Source organism: Oncorhynchus gorbuscha, linkage group LG17, assembly GCF_021184085.1.
Source record: "Oncorhynchus gorbuscha isolate QuinsamMale2020 ecotype Even-year linkage group LG17, OgorEven_v1.0, whole genome shotgun sequence".
NCBI lineage: Eukaryota > Metazoa > Chordata > Actinopteri > Salmoniformes > Salmonidae > Oncorhynchus > Oncorhynchus gorbuscha.
The window spans coordinates 20,431,175-20,451,748 of NC_060189.1; the positions used below are offsets into that span (position 1 = coordinate 20,431,175).

General features: G+C 43.2%; 1 protein-coding gene across 3 annotated transcripts in view; it reads right to left on the reverse strand.

Moving 5' to 3' along the window:
- Nucleotides 1-404: 404 nt before the first annotated feature.
- The window catches only part of LOC124001970 (runt-related transcription factor 3-like), a 93,226-nt gene continuing 73,056 nt past the window's right edge, over nt 405-20,574 (reverse strand). For 2 of the 3 annotated variants that reach the window (XM_046309160.1, XM_046309161.1), the window contains exons 7-8: nt 15,528-15,599; nt 405-3,858 (exon numbers count right to left, since the gene is read on the reverse strand). In XM_046309160.1, the coding sequence (XP_046165116.1) occupies nt 3,350-3,858; nt 15,528-15,599 (581 nt within the window). In that variant the 3' untranslated portion in view covers nt 405-3,349. The remainder of the gene's footprint in view (nt 3,859-15,527; nt 15,600-20,574) is intronic. The other variant, XM_046309162.1, reaches the window with a different exon arrangement.

Genomic DNA, 20,574 nt, shown 5'->3' on the forward strand with positions numbered 1-20,574 from the left:
CTCAGCTCAGTCAAAACTGCTCTGGCTCCCCAATGGTGGAACAAACTCCCTCACGACGCCAGGACAGCGGAGTCAATCACCACCTTCCGGAGACACCTGAAACCCCACCTCTTTAAGGAACACCTAGGATAGGATAAAGTAATCCTTCTCACCCCCTCCCCCCTTAAAATATTTAGATGCACTATTGTAAAGTGGTTGTTCCACTGGATGTCATAAGGTGAATGCACCAATTTGTAAGTCGCTCTGGATAAGAGCGTCTGCTAAATGACTTAAATGTAAATGTAAATATGCACACATGACTGTAAGTCGCTTTGGATAAAAGCGTCTGCTAAATGGCATATATTATTATTATTATATTATTTTGTCATATTATAATTGGAATACAAACGATCCTGAGAAAAATCTGAAATTGATGTTTTTTAATTAAAATGATTAAAAACTACATTATCTGCACACTTTACAAGCACTTAATACAGAGTCTTTAAGGATATAACATGGATGGAAATTAAATTAACATAGTTTCAGACATACATGCTTTGAGCAAAATGAATTAACATTATGGTAAAACAAAATGAAGAGGTTGTTTAAAAGAAACATTAAAGAAAACAAAAGCTTTGTGCTTTTCTATCCAACATAAAATAAAACGTAATTGTACAATTTAACCTCCCTGTTTTGCAAATGCCTCATGATATACACACCTCTTTCTTAAGAGTTATGGACATTTTATCAACAGATAATGGAAACCAACCGAGACATTTTGTGTAAAACAACAAATTCAAACCCTCAATGTAACAATATTACAGGCCTTTCTTTGGTTTTGATATAACCATATGATATCAGGTACATCTTTGATTTCTCATAGCTGCATGAATTTTGCCCAATCTAAAGTTAGGCCTTCAAACCCAAAGGGATGGATAGGAACACAGTGATTATAAGAACATGCTATTCTTTCCCTCTACTCCCCAAGAGTTAGGAATGCATCTTTATAGAATTGATTGTCTTAAACAAAAATAAGGCATAAGGTAGTAGATTTGTCAATAGAGTTAGCTGAACTTTTTTTCTGAGCTACAAATGCTAGCAATATTTTTTGTTTTTTAATGTATGTGCTCAAAGATTGGGGGTCGCTAAACCAACCCTAATTGGTATAATATCTGCTCTTAAGAAGCCACAACAACTCTCCTCCTCCTTTTCACCAAAACACCTCAATTTCTTAACATGGCACACCTGACACAATTAATTAAGTGGCTCAGCACAGCTCATACAAAAAAGATGCTCTGCCCTGACATCTGAATCCTGTGCAGTGCCCTGAGCTGCAGGCACTAATGATCAATAAATGACAGAAAACACGGTCAGAAAGGCTTCAAAGGACTCACAGCTCATGCAGAACAAAGGGACCTGTGCACAACAAGGGCTTGTTTTTAGTTAGGATTGCCCTTGGTGTTGGTAAGAGGATCCCACTTTGAACCCCTTCTATCTTCATCCCTACTCTCTGTGTCCCCTTGGGGTGGGAAAGGCCATTGGGACTGTGAGAATGTGCACAATCACACCTATAGCACAGAAAGCACAGGTGTGTGTGTGTGTGTGTGTGTGTGTGTGTGTGTGTGTGTGTGTGTGTGTGTGTGTGTGTGTGTGTGTGTGTGTGTGTGTGTGTGTGTGTGTGTGTGTGTGTGTGTGTGTGTAAATCAGCCCACTCCATCTCTACTGTTTAGTTAGCCACTTCAGACATGCCAATGTGGTTTGAGATTAAGCCAATCATAGTCTGAGGTTTCAGTGATAAACAAAGAAACAAGATCTGCATAGCCACATAATGTGGGTTGTGTGTCTTAAGTATTTATTTTCTTCTTTAAAAGAGTGGAAAAATGTGAACTCAAGGAGGCTGGGGGTTGGTGATTGGGCGACTGTTTAAGAGGGGATCTTAAATAAAGTGATTGTTGGATTTAATGTTGGCATCTGTGCTTCTAATGGTTGAATATCATGAATGTTTTTAGTGCATCGAAGCTACATTGAAATACAAAATAATAACATTAAAAGTTTCGTTTTTTTCATAATTTAGAAGAAATATATTACACAAATTCAAATTTTATATTAAACAACAAATAAACAAAATATTTATAAAAAAAAGATAAGGTAGAGAGAAATGCTAAATGTTTTTGGGCATAAGTGAACATTTTCTCAAATTTGGCTCAAATAAATATAAAAAAAGTCAACTGTATTATCTAGTTCAGACATACTACACTAGAACAGTTTGCAGACACAATGAAGAAATATATAGGCCTACCATAAGTCAAAATAAAGATAACAGTCCAAGAAACTAAAAAGACAGGAATCCATGAAATTCCTGCTTCAAAAAAACCTCTTCTCTGCTAAAGTCCTGGACAGTCCTCAGAATATCAGCTATTGTTCTGCTACATAGATGATCAATACATTAACGACTTTACAGGGGAGTTTCACTCAAATACATAATGTTGTTCATTTTGAATAAGCATTGCTTACTGTACCTCCAAGGACTGATCCATCCTAGTATAGATAATAAATGCAATTTTCAAGCAATGCATAACTACTTTGAGACGATGGATTGTTCGTGATGATCTTTCATGGACTGATGGATGAATCTCCAAACCGCTCACAAAATAAAAGATTCAGGATCAATTGACGTGTATACATTAGCAATACAGCCACAAGTCATCTAAGACACTTTCTGAGTCACGTGAAGCAAACATCCTGTTTGACTTCTGTTTTCACATAACAGTCAAAGGCCGTTGAGGCAGTACAGTCACTGTTCTGGATGTTTAGCTCGTAACGCCAAGAAAGGTATCCCTTATCTGAGGGATAAGGATAGTTTTGGTCTCATTGGCGGATCAGCCACAATAGCACTTGCATTTTTACCGTTCATCAGCTGCATAGAATGAATGGATGTGAAAGTTTTGCCTTTTCATAGTCTATGGTATGCATGTTGTACCTGTTTTTCAGAAGAACCTGATACAGTATATTACTATGACTTATTTGTTCTAACACCATAGCATCTATTTGCAGTTATTTTGCAGTTCTTACTCATCAATTGAAAATAATGAGATTTGTATGGCTTTCAGAGTCTCAGAGAATAGTCCCTGTCACAGTGCAGGGTGTACCCATGGCCTTCATAAAGGCCACCTCTGGCCATGGCATTCTGACAGACATTGAATGTCTTTGGTCAACTAGGAATAGGGTACGAAGCGAGTGCGGGATAAAGAAAAGACAAACATGCAACATTTATTTTGGGGGGAAGAATTCATCTTTTTTTGTTTCAACTTCTTGACTTTTGCTTTCTCTCTCTCTTCTCTGTCCTACATTTCCTCTAGTTGTCTAACAGTCAGTAGGGCCTCCAGACAGATTCATCCATGCGTCCAGACCCGCTCATGGTCGTAGGGGAGTTGCTGTGGCTTCCATCCGCCTCCACCCCCTCGCTCTGGTTGCTCAGGCCCTGGATTATCAGGCTGTTGCCAACTCCAGAGGATGAGGCCCCCGAGCAGGGCAGCAGGCGGCTGGGGGAGCGCTCACCCCCGGTCCCGCCCGGGCCCACCATGGAGAACTGGTAGGAGCCGGATCCGGTGCCGTAGTACAGGTGGTAGGGGGAGGAGTTGGACTGGAAGTGGCTTCCCTGGTTCTGATTGCCTGGGTAGGGCGGGGGCAGGTAGGTGTGGTAGCGGGAGGAGGCAGACATTCCCGTCACACTGAGGCCTCCGATGCCCGTGCTGGAGGGGTTGGCTGAGTAGGTGAAGGCTCCTGGGTAGTGCATGCGTGGGTCTGAGAAACGGGGGTCAGTCAGCGGGGACAGAGAGGGGAAGGAGGTCCTCTGGGGGAAGAGATCAGCGGTGGGACCTGAGAGAGGGAGAGAGAAACAACACATTTGGTTTAGAGACTCCTGGTGCACATAGATGTCATACATGACCCGCCCATGAAAATGTTTCAGAGTCAAAGTGAGATAGGGAGAGTCAGAATTCATTCCACTGACAGGAAGCTGTAGTAAAGTACCACGTCCCCAACTGACAGTGTAGATCTACAACCCTGCAAACACTATCTAGTTAGAACTAATGAACTGACAGTAACAGTTCAGTAACAGTCATGAAGCTGTGACAGCACATCAGCAAATAGATCTGTGAAGTTATGAGAGAGTCCTCAACCTCAGAATACTCCCAGTCCTCCTACACAACCATTCCAGCTAAACCAGAGGAACCTACAGTAACATCATTCTCTGTTATTTCGAATAATTAAAAGGGGCTAACACTGAGAGCTTGTTGTGCATTGTGGGCTGTTGTGTAATTCTACATAAATCACACTGAAGAGAGGGAACAGGAAACTACAGAGATAACCGTCACATTCAGACACAAATAGGGGGAGGGAGGTAGGGAGAGAGCAGCCTGGTCTCACTAGATGTTGCATAGTATATGTAAATCCAAGACACTCAAATGAGTGTAATATGTTACGTTTGGTATGGTTACATAAGACAGAAGATTACTTAAGTCAAAAACGAAAGGAGGGTGATTGGTCGGGCTGGATGCGTAAGCATATAACGCGAACAGCTAGCAACCCATAGGTTGCATGTTCGAATCTCGTCATGGACAACTTTAGCTAATTAGCAACTTTGCAACTACTTACTACTTAGCATGTTAGCTAACCCTTGCCCTAACATTAACCATTGAACCTAACTTTAACGCTTTAACCTAACTTCTAACTCTAATCTTAACTCTAAACTTAACCCTAGCTAACGTCAGCCACCTAGCTAATGTTAGCATTAGCCACCTAGCTAAAACTAGCCACAACAAATTGGAATTCGTATCATATCATACGTATTGCTAATTCGTAATATATTGTATGAATTGTAATTCTTAACATATCATACGAATTGCAATTTATAACATATCATACTAAATAGAGGATGGACATCCAGAAATGAATACATACCAGGGGTTGGAACTGGTTCAGGAAACCGAAAAGCATAAAATAACAAAGATTTTCAAGTAACAGAAACAGAACCTGGAACAAAACTGATCCATACTGTTCCAGAAGAGAACAGTTATTTTAAAAGCAAGGGAAATGGTTAATAATGTTCTTTTAAGTTCCAGTTTTTTTTCTAGTTCCACAACAAAGCACAAAAAAAGTGCCTATGCATTGTCTTCACTCTGTCACTCAGAAACTTGTTCCAGTGTCTGTCTGCAAGCTAAAAATATTTGCATGTGTGCGTGTTTAGGCTACTTCTCCTCCCCCCTCCGAAGCATAGGCTTTTTTAATTAGCTCGAAAATAATGGATTAACTCTTTCAATGCTAGTTAAGGATACTACAGGCCTAGTTATCACGTTTCAAGTTGAATTTATTAACTACAAAAAGGTTAGATGTGTTTTTAATTCTGCTACCGCTCACACAACTTTTTAGCTAGCTAGCTCAAAGGACATTCAAAGTACCTCCATAGAAACCACTCCTCCTAGGTATAATTATGTGGACCTAATTCAGATAATGCATGTCATAACAAGATGCCCAGTGCTTCAAGCCTCCTCCTCAACTCTCTCTCGCTCTCTCCCCACACGCAAAATTTCAGTTGCATGTTGTGCCGTAGGTTACACTGTCCATCACGCGTGTAAACGACTAGCCTACTCTATCCGTACTGATTGGTGAAGTAATTCAATGAGCTAAATGTAAAAAAAGGCTGATTTCACAGGTTCAAAAAGAAACAGAAAGATGCGATATCAACCGGGAACTTTTTTGGGGGTTCGAACCGGTTCAGAACTTTATTTGTCTGGTTGGAACAGTGGAACGAAACAAAAACAAATTATCACTCTGTTCAGAATGCAATGATTGGAAAATTATGTAGGTTCCAAGCTATGATATGGAATTTACGTACAGAATAATATGAAATAATATACAGAATAATATGAAATGCTCTCGGATTTACGTACAGAATAATATGAAATAATATACAGAATAATATGAAATGCTCTCGGATTTACGTACAGAATAATATGAAATAATATACAGAATAATATGAAATGCTCTCGGATTTACGTACAGAATAATATGAAATGCTCTGAGACCAAGTTGGTGAAAAAGAGTGGTAAAAGAGAGAGCAAGAGAAAGAGAGAGAGTCAGAGAGCGAATGTGTGTGTTCTATGTATTTGTGTATTTTGTCAAAGTAACCAAACCGGATCAATGTCACAGACCAGTCAGTGCTAAACTATCCTGAAGTGTAGTCGCATAGGTAACACAGTACACAAAAGCCAGCTGTTTTGAGTCAAATTTCCCACGCATTCCCTAATTTATTCAACTGACAGAGGAAATTCAGATCATGCTCAAGTGTTTGACGCTGCAGTTTTCCTCGCTGGGATTTGGAGCAGCTCCTGTCACCAGTTTATTTCCTTAAGCACAACACCATACTGCCCCGCAAAAACCAAGGCATGACTGCAGGGTTAGGCTGATCTGGCAGTTCTTTCCAAACACAACATGAGCTGTGTGTGTATATGTGGCTCAGTCTTCTCATTCATCTGCTGCCACCTACTGTACTGTAGTATCTGGGTTTGATAGGCGCATACAAGGACAGATGAGGACATGACTGCACACACCATGCACTTAATGTATGCACCTAGGCCTCCAGCTAGTCTACCTGTTGAATCAGACATAGTTAACCCATAAAGGACCCACTGGGCACAGATGTCAGTCAAACGTCTAGTTTTTATTTACAGTTGGTTGAGTTGTCAACGTGAAATCAACAAAAAATGCCGCCATGTCATTGGATTTAGGTTAAAAGTTGGATGAAAAAAATATGAAATTCCCTTATGTTGATGACTTTTTGCAAATCCACATCACATAGATTTTTGGGGGTTGAAATGCTGTGGAAACATTGACTCAACCAGTTTATGCCCAGTGGGGCTCCACTTACAATTACCAATATTGACAATAGTGACAGCATCAGCTGATTAATGTGACAGACAAACATTTGATTAGTTTTTTCTTCTTCTTCATTCTGTGTCATGTAGGCTTCCGTAAAACAATAAACGACAGTTTAATATCGCTCTCTTGATCAGTTTAATTTCTCTTTGGCAGGCAGTCAAGAATGAAGGTTTGCTCAGGGTGCGGCAGTCAATCACCTATTGGAGGCCAACGGGAGCCATAGAACACCTGATAACTGTCACTCATCTCTGAGTACTGTCTGACTGGTTTGTTGTTACTGTAGCCAGGGTTTTGTAATAAGAAATATGTTTTATAATCAGAATTCTGAGACTTTTATTATAGTGTCACCATTTAGACTTTATGTCAGGGACTTTTATTCTGACAATACCTTTCCCCATGCTCACCTGCGCGGGCGATTCACCTGAGTCAATTATGTGCCACAGCTACTACAGCTACTATTCCAATTAAACTATATAGAAAGGAACGTCATTGTAACTCGATTCTTTAGCAATGGGCCCTCACAGAAAGTGATAGATAATTAAGTCAATAAATTAGGGTTACATTACTACCTAAAACAGTTATAGTTGGCCAAGATTTTACAAGACGGGCGCAATTTGTATTGTAGCCTAATAGCATCCTGCCAAAGCTATGTTTCATTAAGTAGGCCAACTGTCGTTACTGTAAACTGCAAGGATAGAAAAATATGATCGTTTGCCTATACTTTTTATAATCTTAAATTTGTCATGTAGCAATTAATAATGAACCCCACGGAAACCAGACACGTGGCCTTCGGTTACCGAGGCGTGCAACATGCAGGTGGGACAGTTATTGTGAAGTGGCGTAAGTCTCCCCATCTTGCTATCTTGCAATTGCACGCGGTTTAGTGCAGTGGAGGCTGCTGATGGGAGGACGGCTCATAATAATGGCTGGAACGGAGCAAATGGAACGGCATCAAACCATTTGTTTGATGTAGCTGATACCATTCCACTAATTCCGCTCCAGCCATTAGCACAAGCCCTTCCTCCCCAATTAAGGTGCCACCAACCTCCTGTAGTTTAGTGGCATACATTTTATCTAGATGGACTGTACATAGGTTAATGGGCTGCATAATGTTCTGTCTGTATGTAGCTGATTTTTTGTACATAAGCAGTAGTGGCAGTTTGATACTGGGTAAGGTGGGAATGTAGGTATGCAATGTATGCTCTAGAATTTGTTTGACTTTGACTTCCTTGTCCTGAGCTTCAGTGGCTTAAAAGAGACATTGTGAATACAACAGGTGTGACATAGTTACTTGCCACACACACACACACACACACACACACACACACACACACACACACACACACACACACACACACACACACACACACACACACACACACACACACACACACACACACACACACACACACACACACACACACACACACACACACACACACACACACACACACACACACACACACACACTCTGTCTGATTCCACTTGATTTGGTGTTGATGGGTTCAGTGTAAAATGTGGATTTGGATGGCATAGAAAATACACAGTACAAGTCAAAAGTTTCGACAAACCAACTCATTTGAAAATAGTACAAATAAAGAAAAACCCTTGAATGAGTAGGTTTGTCCCAACTTTTGACTGGTACTGTATATACAGGGTTGGAGTCATAAAAACTTGTTTTTCAACCACTCCACAAATGTATTTTTAACAAACTATAGTTTTGGCAAGTTGGTTAGGACATCTACAGTGTGCATGACACAAGTAATTTTTCCAACAATTGTTTACAGACAGATTATTTAATTTATAATTCACTGTATCACAATTCCAGTGGGTCAGAAGTTTACATACATGAAGTTGACTGTGCCTTTAAACAGCTTGGAAAATTCCAGAAAATGATGTCATGGCTTTAGAAGCTTCTGATAGGCTAGTTGACATCATTTGAGTCAATTGGAGGTGTACCTGTGGATGTATTTCAAGGCCTACCTTCAAACCCAGTGACTCTTTGCTTGACATCATGGGAAAATCAAAAGAAATCAGCCAAGACCTCAGAAAAATAATTGTTGACCTCCACAAGTCTGGTTCTTCCTTGGGAGCAATTTCCAAATGCCTGAAGGTACCATGTTAAGTAAGCTGTACAAACAATAGTATGCAAGTATAAACACCATGGGAACACGCAGCCTCATACTGCTCAAAGGAGACGCTTTCTGTCTCCTAGAGATGAACGTACTTTGGTGTCGAAAAGTGCAAATCAATCCCAGAACAGCAGCCAAGGCCCTTGTGAAGATGCTGAAGGAAACAGGTACAAAAGTATCTATATCCACAGTAAAATGAGTCCTATATCGACATAACCTGAAAGGCCACTCAGCAAGGAAGAAGCCACTGCTCCAAAACTGCCATAACAAAGCCAGGCTATGGTTTGCAACTGCACATGAGGACAAAGATTGTACTTGTTGGAGAAATGTCCTCTGGTCTGATGAAACAAACATAGAACTGTTTGGCCATAATGACCATCGTTATGTTTGAGGGAAAACGGGGGAGGCTTGTAAGCCGAAGAACATCATCCCAACCGTGAAGCACGGGGGTGGCAGCATCATGTTGTGGGGGTGCTTGCTGCAGGAGGGATTGGTGCACTTCACAAAATAGATGGCATCATAAGGGGGGAAAATTACGTGGATATATTAAAGCAACATCTCAAGACATCAGTCAGGAAGTTAAAGCTTGGTCACAAATGGGTCTTCCAAATGGACAATGACCCAAAGTATACTTTCAAAATTGTGGCAAAATGGCTTAAGGACAACAAAGTCAAGGTATTGGAGTGGCCATCACAAAGCCCTGACCGTAGTCCTATAGAAAGTTTGTGGGCACAACTGAAAAAGCATGTGTGAGCAAGGAGGCCTACAAACCTGACTTAGTTACACCAGCTCTGTCAGGGAATTTTTTACAAGGATTAAATGTCAGCAATTGTGAAAAACTGAGTTTAAATGTATTTGGCTAAGGTGTATGTAAACTTCCGACATCAACTGTATATATAGTGCATTCGGAAAGTATTCAGACCCCTTCCATTTTGCCATTTTTTTTACGTTAAAGCCATATTCTAAAATTGATTAAATTAAAAATGTTCCTCATCAACCTACACACAATACCCCATAATAACAAAGGGAAAATAGAAATACCTTATTAATATATATTTTCAAACCTTTTGCTATGAGACTTGAAATTGAGCTCAGGTGCATCCTGTTTCCATTGATCATCCTTGAGATGTTTCTAAAATACAACTTTAATGGAGTCCACCTGTGGTAAATTCAATGGACATGATTCAATGGACATGATTTGGAAAGGCACACACATGTGGTCATAAGGTCCTGCAGTTGACAGTGCATGTCAGAGCAAAAACCAAGCCATGACTTCGAAGGAATTTTCCGTAGAGCTCTGAGACAGGATTGTGTCGAGGAAGGGTACCAAAACATTTCTGCAGCATTGAAGGTCCCCAAGAACACAATGGTCTCCATCTTTCTTAAATGGAAGAATTTTGGAACCATCAAGACTCTTTCTAGAGCTGGCCGCCCGGCCAAACTGAGCAATCGGGGGAGAAGGGCCTTGGTCAGGGAGATGACCAAGAACCCGATGGTCACTCTGACGGAGCTCCAGAGTTCCTCTGTGGAGATGGGAGAACCTTCCAGGAGGACAACCATCTCTGCAGCACTTTAGCCAATTATGCCTTTATGGTAGAGTGGCCAGACAGAAGACACTCATCAGTAAAAGGTACATGAGAGCCCCCTTGGAGTTTGCCAAAAGGCACCTAAAGACTCTGAGACCATGAGAAGCAAGATTCTCTGGTCTGATGAAACCAAGATTAAACTCTTTGGCCAGAATGCCAAGGATCACATCTGGAGGCAGCAAGCCTACGGTAAAGAATGGTGGTGGCAGCATGATGTTGTGGAAATGTTTTTCTGCAGCAGGGACTGGGAGATTAGTCAGGATCGAGGGAAAGATGAACAGAGGAAAGTACAGAGAGATTCTTGATGAAAACTTTCTCCAGAGCACTCAGGAACTCAGACTGGGGCAAAGGTTAACCTTCCAACAGGACACCAACCCTAAGCACACAGCCAAGACAATGTAGGAGTGGCTTCGAGACAAGTCTCTGAATTTCCTTGAGGGGCCCAGCCAGAGCCCGGACTTGAACCTGATTGAACATCTCTGGAGAGACAGCGACATTTCCCATCCAACCTGACAGAGCTTGAGAGGATGTGCAGAGAAGAATACAGGTATGCCTAGATTGTAGCGTCATACCCAAGAAGACTTGAGGCTGTAATCGGTGCTTCAACAAAGTACTGAGTAAATGGTCTGAATACTTATGTAAATGTGATATTTCTGTTTTTTATTTTTAGTACATTTGCAAAAAATGATAAAAACCTGTTTTTGCTTTGTCATTATGGGGTATTGTGTGAAGATTGATTTGGGGGAAAAAACAATTGAATCAATTTTAGAATAATGCTGTAACGTAACAAAATGTGGAAAAAGTCAAGGGGTCTGAAAACCTTCCGAATGCACTATATATAAAATATATTTTTAATATATCTTCCTTTATAATTTCCCCTAACCCCACCACCCTCCCCTAATTGGAGTAAACTAATAGACAACAAAACTTAGGCTTCTACTTCCAGCTTACACATACTATACACATTTTACTGACACAGTATATTTTACAATAGTTCTCTTTTGTTTTTTTTAGTCCCATCCTTCAGCTACCTTCAACCTCTCCCAAGACATTCTGTATTTGTGAAACAGCAAGCGCTTGCACGCCACAGCCCTGAGGGGGTAGGATGCTGAACTTGCGTGCCACAGTCTTGTTGAAATGTCTTTCCCCTACGTCTGGAGAACTGGGTATATTTTCAGCAACAAAAAAAATATGTTCCTTTGTAATTTCCACGGCTTCTGCTTCATTTTTTACAGGGACACGTTTATTTTCTGCAGTTGAAATTCTCTTATTTTCCAGATAAGGGGGGTGCATGAGGAGGGTTAGGGGTCTGTTTCTTTTTCCAGAGTCTAGCAGGCCCCGGAGTCGGGCCCCATATCTGATTTCACGCAAGGAAAATCCAAACCTTCAGCTGCTGTCAATTCGGGAGAAGTGGAGTCAGCCCCCCCCTGTCTCTCTCTTTCTGTCTCTTCCTGCTGAATATATGCTTTAGGGTAGAGCTGGGATTTGTGGCACGGGGACTTGATGGCTCTGGTGGTTGTGGCCCACCCCACACATGATCTCTATTTAATTGTCGCCAGTTGAATCGTGTTGACTAAATTGTGGCGGGGACAGGCTCCTGTATTTCGTCAAGGGAAACTCAACTGGACACTTATCAAAACACCTTAATGGGGTTGTGTTGTGTCACAACCTTGGCGGTCGGCCAGCCAGAGAGCACCCACCACAACCGTTCCCCTCTCAGCAGTTCAGCGGCTCCCCCTAGAGGAGAGGGTTAGATAAACAACGCCATACTCACAAACATAACCACAGTTTTGCAATCTTCTTTTTCTATTCACCCTGTTTGCTACCCTAATCCACACACAGCCCCCTCCTCCTCTCTCTGCCAGCTAGGTATAGACCTAGGCCCTAGGCTCTGCCGCAGGACTGGGGAGGAGGAGTGGTGGATCTATGGCACAGGGTCCTGACGGGGCCTAGCTGGTAGCAGGGGCCCACCCCACACATGATCTCCATTAGGCTCAGCTGAAACGTGTTGACTAAATTGCAGGGACATGAGAGGGGATGAACCCCAGAGGGCTGGCTGGCGCGGCCCACCGTCTGTGATGTTCCCACTCTAAAAGTGGTGGCTTGGAATCAAGATTTTTTTAAGAGAACACAGTGTTCTAGCGCGTTCCTCCCTTTCCCTCACTCCCTTGCTTGTGTGCGTGCTCCCATATTGAGTTCTGCCACACAGCAGGGCGGGGGAAACCTCTCTCTCTCTCTCTCTCTCTCTCTCTCTCTCTCTCTCTCTCTCTCTCTCTCTCTCTCTCTCTCTCTCTCTCTCTCTCTCTCTCTCTCTCTCTCTCTCTCTCTCTCTCTCTCTCTCTCTCTCTCTCTCTCTCTCTCTCTCTCTCTCTCTCTCTCTCTCTGTCACACTCTCTCTCTCTGAGGTCCACTAGTCCACAGTCAAGCGTGTAACCCAGATACGGAGGGAGGTTTGCCTCATTTGCTTACGGGAGAAACTGATTTTGGTTGTTAACATAAGGGCGAGCAGAGGCCGCCAGCGAGGTGTGTGTGGAGGGGTGAAGGGATGCAAATCCAGGTGCTCACCTGTGAAATGTTTACTCTGAATGCAAACGTCGACAAATAGCACCCAGGGAATGGTGTCTCAGGCAAATGAGCGGAGAGGTGGGAAAGAGAGGGAGAAAACCTCAGATCAGGCTGGCCCAGAGAGAGATAAATCTCTTCTCCTTTCATCTCCCTCCTCAGACCGCAGCCAGAGACAAGTGACTGGCCCATGCTTCCCAGACCATCACTGATTTGAGATGTGATGAGAGTTTTTATAGTTTTTATTTTTGACCAAATGCTACAAGGATGGTCACAGCTGACATCAGTATGGCCAAGCAATACAACGCCAGGCAAATAATGTTGGTCCACAAGCCAAAGAATAGGAGACACAAATGAACACAAATGATCTGTAGATGTTTGTATAAGCGCTTAGGCCTTGGGGTCAGAGCTTCGCATCTGATGCAAATAGAATAACACGTCAACAACCCCAAAGACCTATCCATGGTAGCCACTGTAACATGTGAGCCAAGCAAGTTTTGCATGGTCCTATTTATCACTAGCAACACGATCAAGGCATTAGGGAGTTTGTGATGATAAAACACAGAGATTTTCCTAATGTATCAACGAACCAGATATGATTTAGGAGTTTGGATAACTAAATTACCTGGATGGGTTCTATTAATATTTGTTATTGCTAAAGAGTTTGCAAGCTCCGGCCAGGTGGCATGTACACTCCTATGTATTATTTATTGTCATACTCATTTATTTCTATTTCAGTCTCTTTGGAATTGGGTTGGAATTTCATGATTAGACATTGGGACCTCAACCTCAATAACAATAGTCCCCATCAAACGTCAATTCTACTTTTCACACCTTAGTGAATATCTTGCTCTGAAATGAATATCTGGCAAGGGAATCTATACATTCCATCTCCTCATTCTAAATTAGGGGAAAATAATGAAACTGTTGTTTTTGGAAATCACTGACAGTCACACCTAAAATACTGTTTTACCCCAGGGGCTTTCCTCATCAAACGTCTTGAAAAATACCAGCAAGCCCAACTGATCAGTCCTACAGAAGGGTGTGTGAGTACAAGGAGCATCTAGGAGTAACATGGAAGGGTGTGTGAGTACAAGGAGCATCTAGGAGTAACATGGAAGGGTGTGTGAGTACAAGGAGCATCTAGGAGTAACATGGAAGGGTGTGTGAGTACAAGGAGCATCTAGGAGTAACATGGAAGGGTGTGTGAGTACAAGGAGCATCTAGGAGTAACATGGAAGGGTGTGTGAGTACAAGGAGCATCTAGGAGTAACATGGAAGGGTGTGTGAGTACAAGGAGCATCTAGGAGTAACATGGAAGGGTGTGTGAGTACAAGGAGCATCTAGGAGTAACATGGAAGGGTGTGTGAGTACAAGGAGCATCAGGAGTAACATGGAAGTGTGTGTGAGCAGATGACTCAGCAGGTCTGGTGTGGTGGTTTCTGGGAAGAGGACGGGTGGGTGTCTGAGTGGCTGTGAGGCAGGAGAAGAAGAGTGCCAAAACACCATGATGGAGGGAAGCAGGGAGGGAGGGAGAGGGGAGCGACGGGGTGTTCTGGAATGTTCTGGGATCCAGAGCCCTGAGGGCAAACCGAAACACATTCCCAAAAATGTCACAACGAGTGGAACACCCATTGCCATACCCATAGTTCGAGCATTTCCAATATCTCTATATTCATTGCACTGTGTCAGAAAAATGTTTGATTAACTATTGATGTACAATTATGATGCAGAATTTCTCAATTTGTGTCCTTAGCTCCTCTTGAAGAGGTTATATTGTGTGAATTGTCTTGGGTGATATGTATATGTAGTCCAAGACTGGATATTATGGTAATCTCTTATTGCTCGCCAAACCTCTTATACTGTGCCATGATTGGGCCTGGCATGTTATGATTGAGCCTCAGAAACCAACAAACAACACTTGCAAACATCTTGCCATACTGGCCTGCGCACACACGAAAAAATTTGGGGTCATCTAAGGAGAGCAGAATGCTTGTTTACTTCCTACTGTTGAGAGAGAGAGAGAGAGAGAGAGAGAGAGAGAGAGAGAGAGAGAGAGAGAGAGAGAGAGAGAGAGAGAGAGAGAGAGAGAGAGAGAGAGAGAGAGAGAGAGAGAGAGAGAGAGAGAGAGAGAGAGAGAGAGAGAGAGAGAGAGAGAGAGAGAGAGAGAGAGAGAGAGAGAGAGAGAGAGAGAGAGAGAGAGAGAGAGAGAACATTATAAAATAATGGAGAGAAAGCACAAGTGAGAAGAAAGACGATTCAGATGAGTTTAGGAGGATAGTTTAGGAGGATAGGACCCAGGGCAGAGTATATATTATATCTCTCTTACTTGACCATCTGAGGTCGTCCTCCACTTTGCATGTCTTCAGAGCTGGTGGGTCAATCTGGTCAGACCACAGGGCTGCAATGAACACAGATATTATGTGTTAATTAAGGAGAATTTAGACATGACACTAGCCTGCTAATACTGTAGCCTGGGCAGGTACTGAATCTGTGCGGTATGACAAAAACCTCATAGCTTGAGTGTTTCTAATTCTGGTGCACAGTACAAGTACCAGGTATTTAGAGATAATTGTTTCAGGTTATGATTCTGTAGTTATGTGCACTTAATGAGTTTGAGTGAGGGGAGTGTAGCTAATCTCCCATCTCCTCAATGCCCTAAAAAAGCCTGCAACATGTTTGGGGAACTGTCTACCTGTGACAGGTCTGTCTGTGCTGACTGAGCAGAGAGGAGGGCAGAGGGGGAGCTCTCACTGGAGTGAGACTGGAGAGAGGGCCTGGGAAAGCAGGGCTGATGGGTTGTTGGAGCTAACAAGAATATTTTGGTCTCTCAAGGGGCTGGTGAGCAGAGGTGTGAGGCCTTTGTTGGCCTGTCCAGTCAGCCTGTCAGGGAGAGAAGAATCCCTACTGGCGCAACGCGTGGGACCCTGGTTCACACTCAACGGCCACACCGCAGGAGGCTGACAATTTGACATGCAAATAGTGTCTGTTTGCTCTCGGTCTGAGATGGGGCAGTTGTTACAAGCCAACCTGCACGAACCATGGACCTCAAACACCCATGCTTGTACACACACACACACACACACACACACACACACACACACACACACACACACACACACACACACACACACACACACACACACACACACACACACACACACACACACACACACACACACACACACACACACACACACACACACACACACACACACACACACACACACACACACACACACACACACACACACACACACACACACTGTCATACAAACCCTAGTACACATACAGATTCATAGAGACACTGTCATATATCTCCTGTTATTATATTTGTATGACAGTTTTATCTATTAATGTACAATTATGAAACAGAATGTGTCAAATGTTGTCCTTAGCTGTTCTTGAAGATGTTATATAGTGTGAATTGTCTCAGGTGATGTGTATATGTAGTCCAAGCCTCCTCAATTATCCCCTCTCTGTATATTTCATGCCTCTTGTCTCAGACAGTTAATCATGGCCATCTTATATTGCTCGCCACGCCTCTCATACTGTGCCACACACACACACACACACACACACACACACACACACACACACACACACACACACACACACACACACACACACACACACACACACACACACACACACACACACACACACACACACACACACACACACACACACACACACACACAAACATTCTCATAAACACTAGTACACATACAGATTCATAGGCATACATATTTGCATGGCAGTTTTCCATTGACATACAGTAACTAAGGCCTGGAGAGTACTCTGGTCATGTCCCTGGCCCTCATTCTGCTACAGTAACACTACGCTACAGTATGAGGTGAGGAACAACATCCTAACCGCTATATTAGCAGTGGTGATCCTGACCTTGAGAGGGGCCAGGAACAGGGAGAGGAGGTGGAGGGTTTAGGGGTTGTTCACCTATGCCCACACTGGGCCCAGGCTGGCTGGGGCTGAGGTGTGTAGAAGCTCTCTCACCCTCGGAGCTACTCTACTTCCTCTCCAAAGGCCCAGATCAGCACTCAGCCACTGAGAGGTTCCGAGCTTCGCCCCACAATGGGAAATTCTTACACATAAATGGGGTTATTCAGAAAGGCTTCGAAGCAGCTGGTGCAATTCGCTCAAGAAAATAAACATTTTTTACAAATATTTTGATTGGCCTGTGGACAACGTCAATACCAGCGGCACAGATTACCCCTGTTAATAAGAGGCTCGGCCCCCGGGCGGGGCCAGAGATTAGGGGGTAAGGGGTAGGTGCAGGATTGGTAGGAGACAACGGCTGCGTCACAAATATTAACGTTTTTGGGGCGGTGCCACTGATGGCTGGGAGGACACAAATAAACACACAATCTGCATTTGAAGTGCAGTTGGAGATGAAAGGGCGTCTGCTGAGACATTTCCAACCAAGATGGCTTTCTTCCTCGTGACTCCGGATCCGGCAGCGCCTCAGAGACATGTAATGCGCCTGGCGCAATGAAGCGTGTCATTGAGACACAGTGAATGCCGGGCTTGTGCTGGCTTCCTGTTTCACTTAGGCCCTAGGCGTCGCTACGAAGAAAGAAAATGTGAGAGTCGAGAGAGAGACAGAGAGAGACAGAGAAGGAGAGAGAGAGAGACAGAGAAGGAGAGAGCGAGAGAGAGAGAGAGAGAGCGAGAGTGAGAGAGAGAGAGAGCGAGAGTGAGAGAGAGAGAGAGAGAGAGAGAGAGAGAGAGAGAGAGAGAGAGAGAGAGAGAGAGAGGAGAGAGAGGGAGAGGGGAGGAACATGGCCTTGGCTCAGCTATGTGGGATATTTTATATGTCTTTTGAGCCCTCACTTTTAACATGAGTAAAAATAAACACATTGGCTGAAAAATCCTACGTTCTATTTGAGAGCCCCGCACCCTCCCTCCTTCCCTTTCCCCTCTCCTCAGAGTCAATAGAGACTGCTCATTGCACACATGTAGTGGCTGTAATTGCTGAAATGTAATACTGGACCGGGCTCTGATGTTAAATTATAACTAACACAAACAGTTGAGTCTGGTAAAAAAAACTTGCTTTCCCTTCTCTTTTTCTTTTGACTGTGGAGAGATGGCTTCAAAAGAGAATTTTTTTTTATTGGTGAACAAAAACATTTTCAGTTTGAGTAATTCATCCTAAGGTCAAAAAAAATAGAGTGACCACAAGTGCAGCTCTTAGGCACCATAACAAATAAACTCCATGGTTGCCTTTGACATATTATGTAAATAAAGCGCTGTAAAAGTAAAACGGAATCACTAGTCGCTGGTCTGGATTCCCGCTAGTTTTGGTTGCGTATGGCCATAGAGCTCCTTTCCTGTACGGGTTTGGCACGGACCAGCATGCATTGATGCCCAAATGGAGCTTGTAGCCAACAGCCTTTCTACCAGGCTCACTGCATGGTCACCTCTCTCTGGTCTTGTCCTGACATATAGTCAACGACCCACAGACCAACACAACTACCCAGTAACCACATCTGCTACTTCCAAACAGAGACATGGCCTTGCCATCTATAAGCATGTGCAATGTGCCTGGTTGCCTGCTCCAGGGACTGGCATGCTTGTTGTGTCTCACAGTGACTCTTTGTTGGTTCTAATTGGTTGATCATGTCCTGCTGGCCGTTAGAGTGGGTTTGAGGCTTGAGCTAGACACAGATCCAGATTACCCAACTCCACATCCTAACATTTACCATTAGGAGGATTAAATCAAATCTGACACTGGACCAGCGGTTAAGGGCTCTGGGTCTGATCAGGGCTGTTAGTGATAGAGACTGGCGCAGGCGTTTGCTTAGGGGGCCAGCCATCTTGTTTATGTGGAGTAAACAGTGTGGTCCCTGTGGACAAGGGAGGAGAGGTAGGGCCTCACTATAGCTAGCAGGATTTTTCACAACCAGAGAGAATCCAGGATAGATTCAGCTGTTTGACATTTCACCACAGTAGAATGGCTGCAGATATTTGCCATTGGAACAGTTTTGATGTATTGGAGGAGTTCTTCACAGCATCTCCTGTAACCACCAGTAAATGGTTTTCATGTAACATATCACATATATACATCTCCCAGGTGTAATGGCTTAGCATGCCAACTTGTGAATCATACTGTACATTCTATGAAGCATAATGAGAAGCTTCTTGTATTATCTTAGCCTTGATTTAATGTGAGATGAGGTTACCATAACCCCAGAACTACAGTCTCCTGGCATGCTGACATGCCAGTCTTTAGAGGGGTCTTAACAGGGTGCTGAGATGGGATCGTCCTGGGCAGCATGGAGGTGGTCCTTTGTTTCCTGCTCTGCTAGAATCATTAAGACTAGATCCCTCATCGGGGTGAGAGCATTAATACAACCAGAGTGTGTTTTATCACTCACAGCCATCACACACACACACACACACACACACACACACACACACACACACACACACACACACACACACACACACACACACACACACACACACACACACACACACACACACACACACACACACACACACACACACACACACACACACACACACACACACACACACACACACACACACACACCTCCTCAGCAACGCAGGTTTCTTGGGCCCTCATCAAAGCAGTGAGCACTTGACTAGATGGCGGAAAGTTATGCTAGTATCTGATATTCATCCAGTTAGGAACGCAGGTGTTGGAACAAATAGCATGTTAAATGATACCACCTCAAAAGGTCAAATACTTTGTATTCAACGATTAAATTGCCACTGTCTTTTTTCTTCTTCTAAAAACACATTTAAGTTAAAAGAACAGCTCTGGTCTGGGGAGCTTGTTAAAGCAGTCTGAGGCTGGTTAAGTGTGCCTCCTTTAGAAAAGAGAATGGGGAAAACTGGAATCTCTAGGATTACTTTTTGCAGCGTCTCCCTGAAATCTAATTTTCTTTCCATTTAATCTTAACATCTTCAACATCTTTGCCTCTTTGTCTGCGTGGTTTGACTGGTAAAAACTGTAGACAATATACACAGGGTGCTTTAAGGAAATGGACAGCATTCTCTGAATATCATTAGAACACACACATACACATTTAGACAACCAGAATAAAATGGTATGGTACCCGATTGTCTGAGTGTGGGATTTGCTTGACTGCTCTGGCAGAGCCACACACACACAGCTTCCCACATGCCCTCCCGTAGGATAATTCTTCACATCTAGCAGGCTCACCTGTGGCCACGGCTGAACAAAAACAAGTGGTTAGCCGAGCACTGGAATCCTGTCACTGCATGTGCTGTAATGAGCTCTTAATGATCCCATCTGTCTGGAGCACTAGCAGAGCTTGCAACATTGGCACGTAACTTTGTGTGTGTGTGTCTGTGTGTGTGTATTCTGT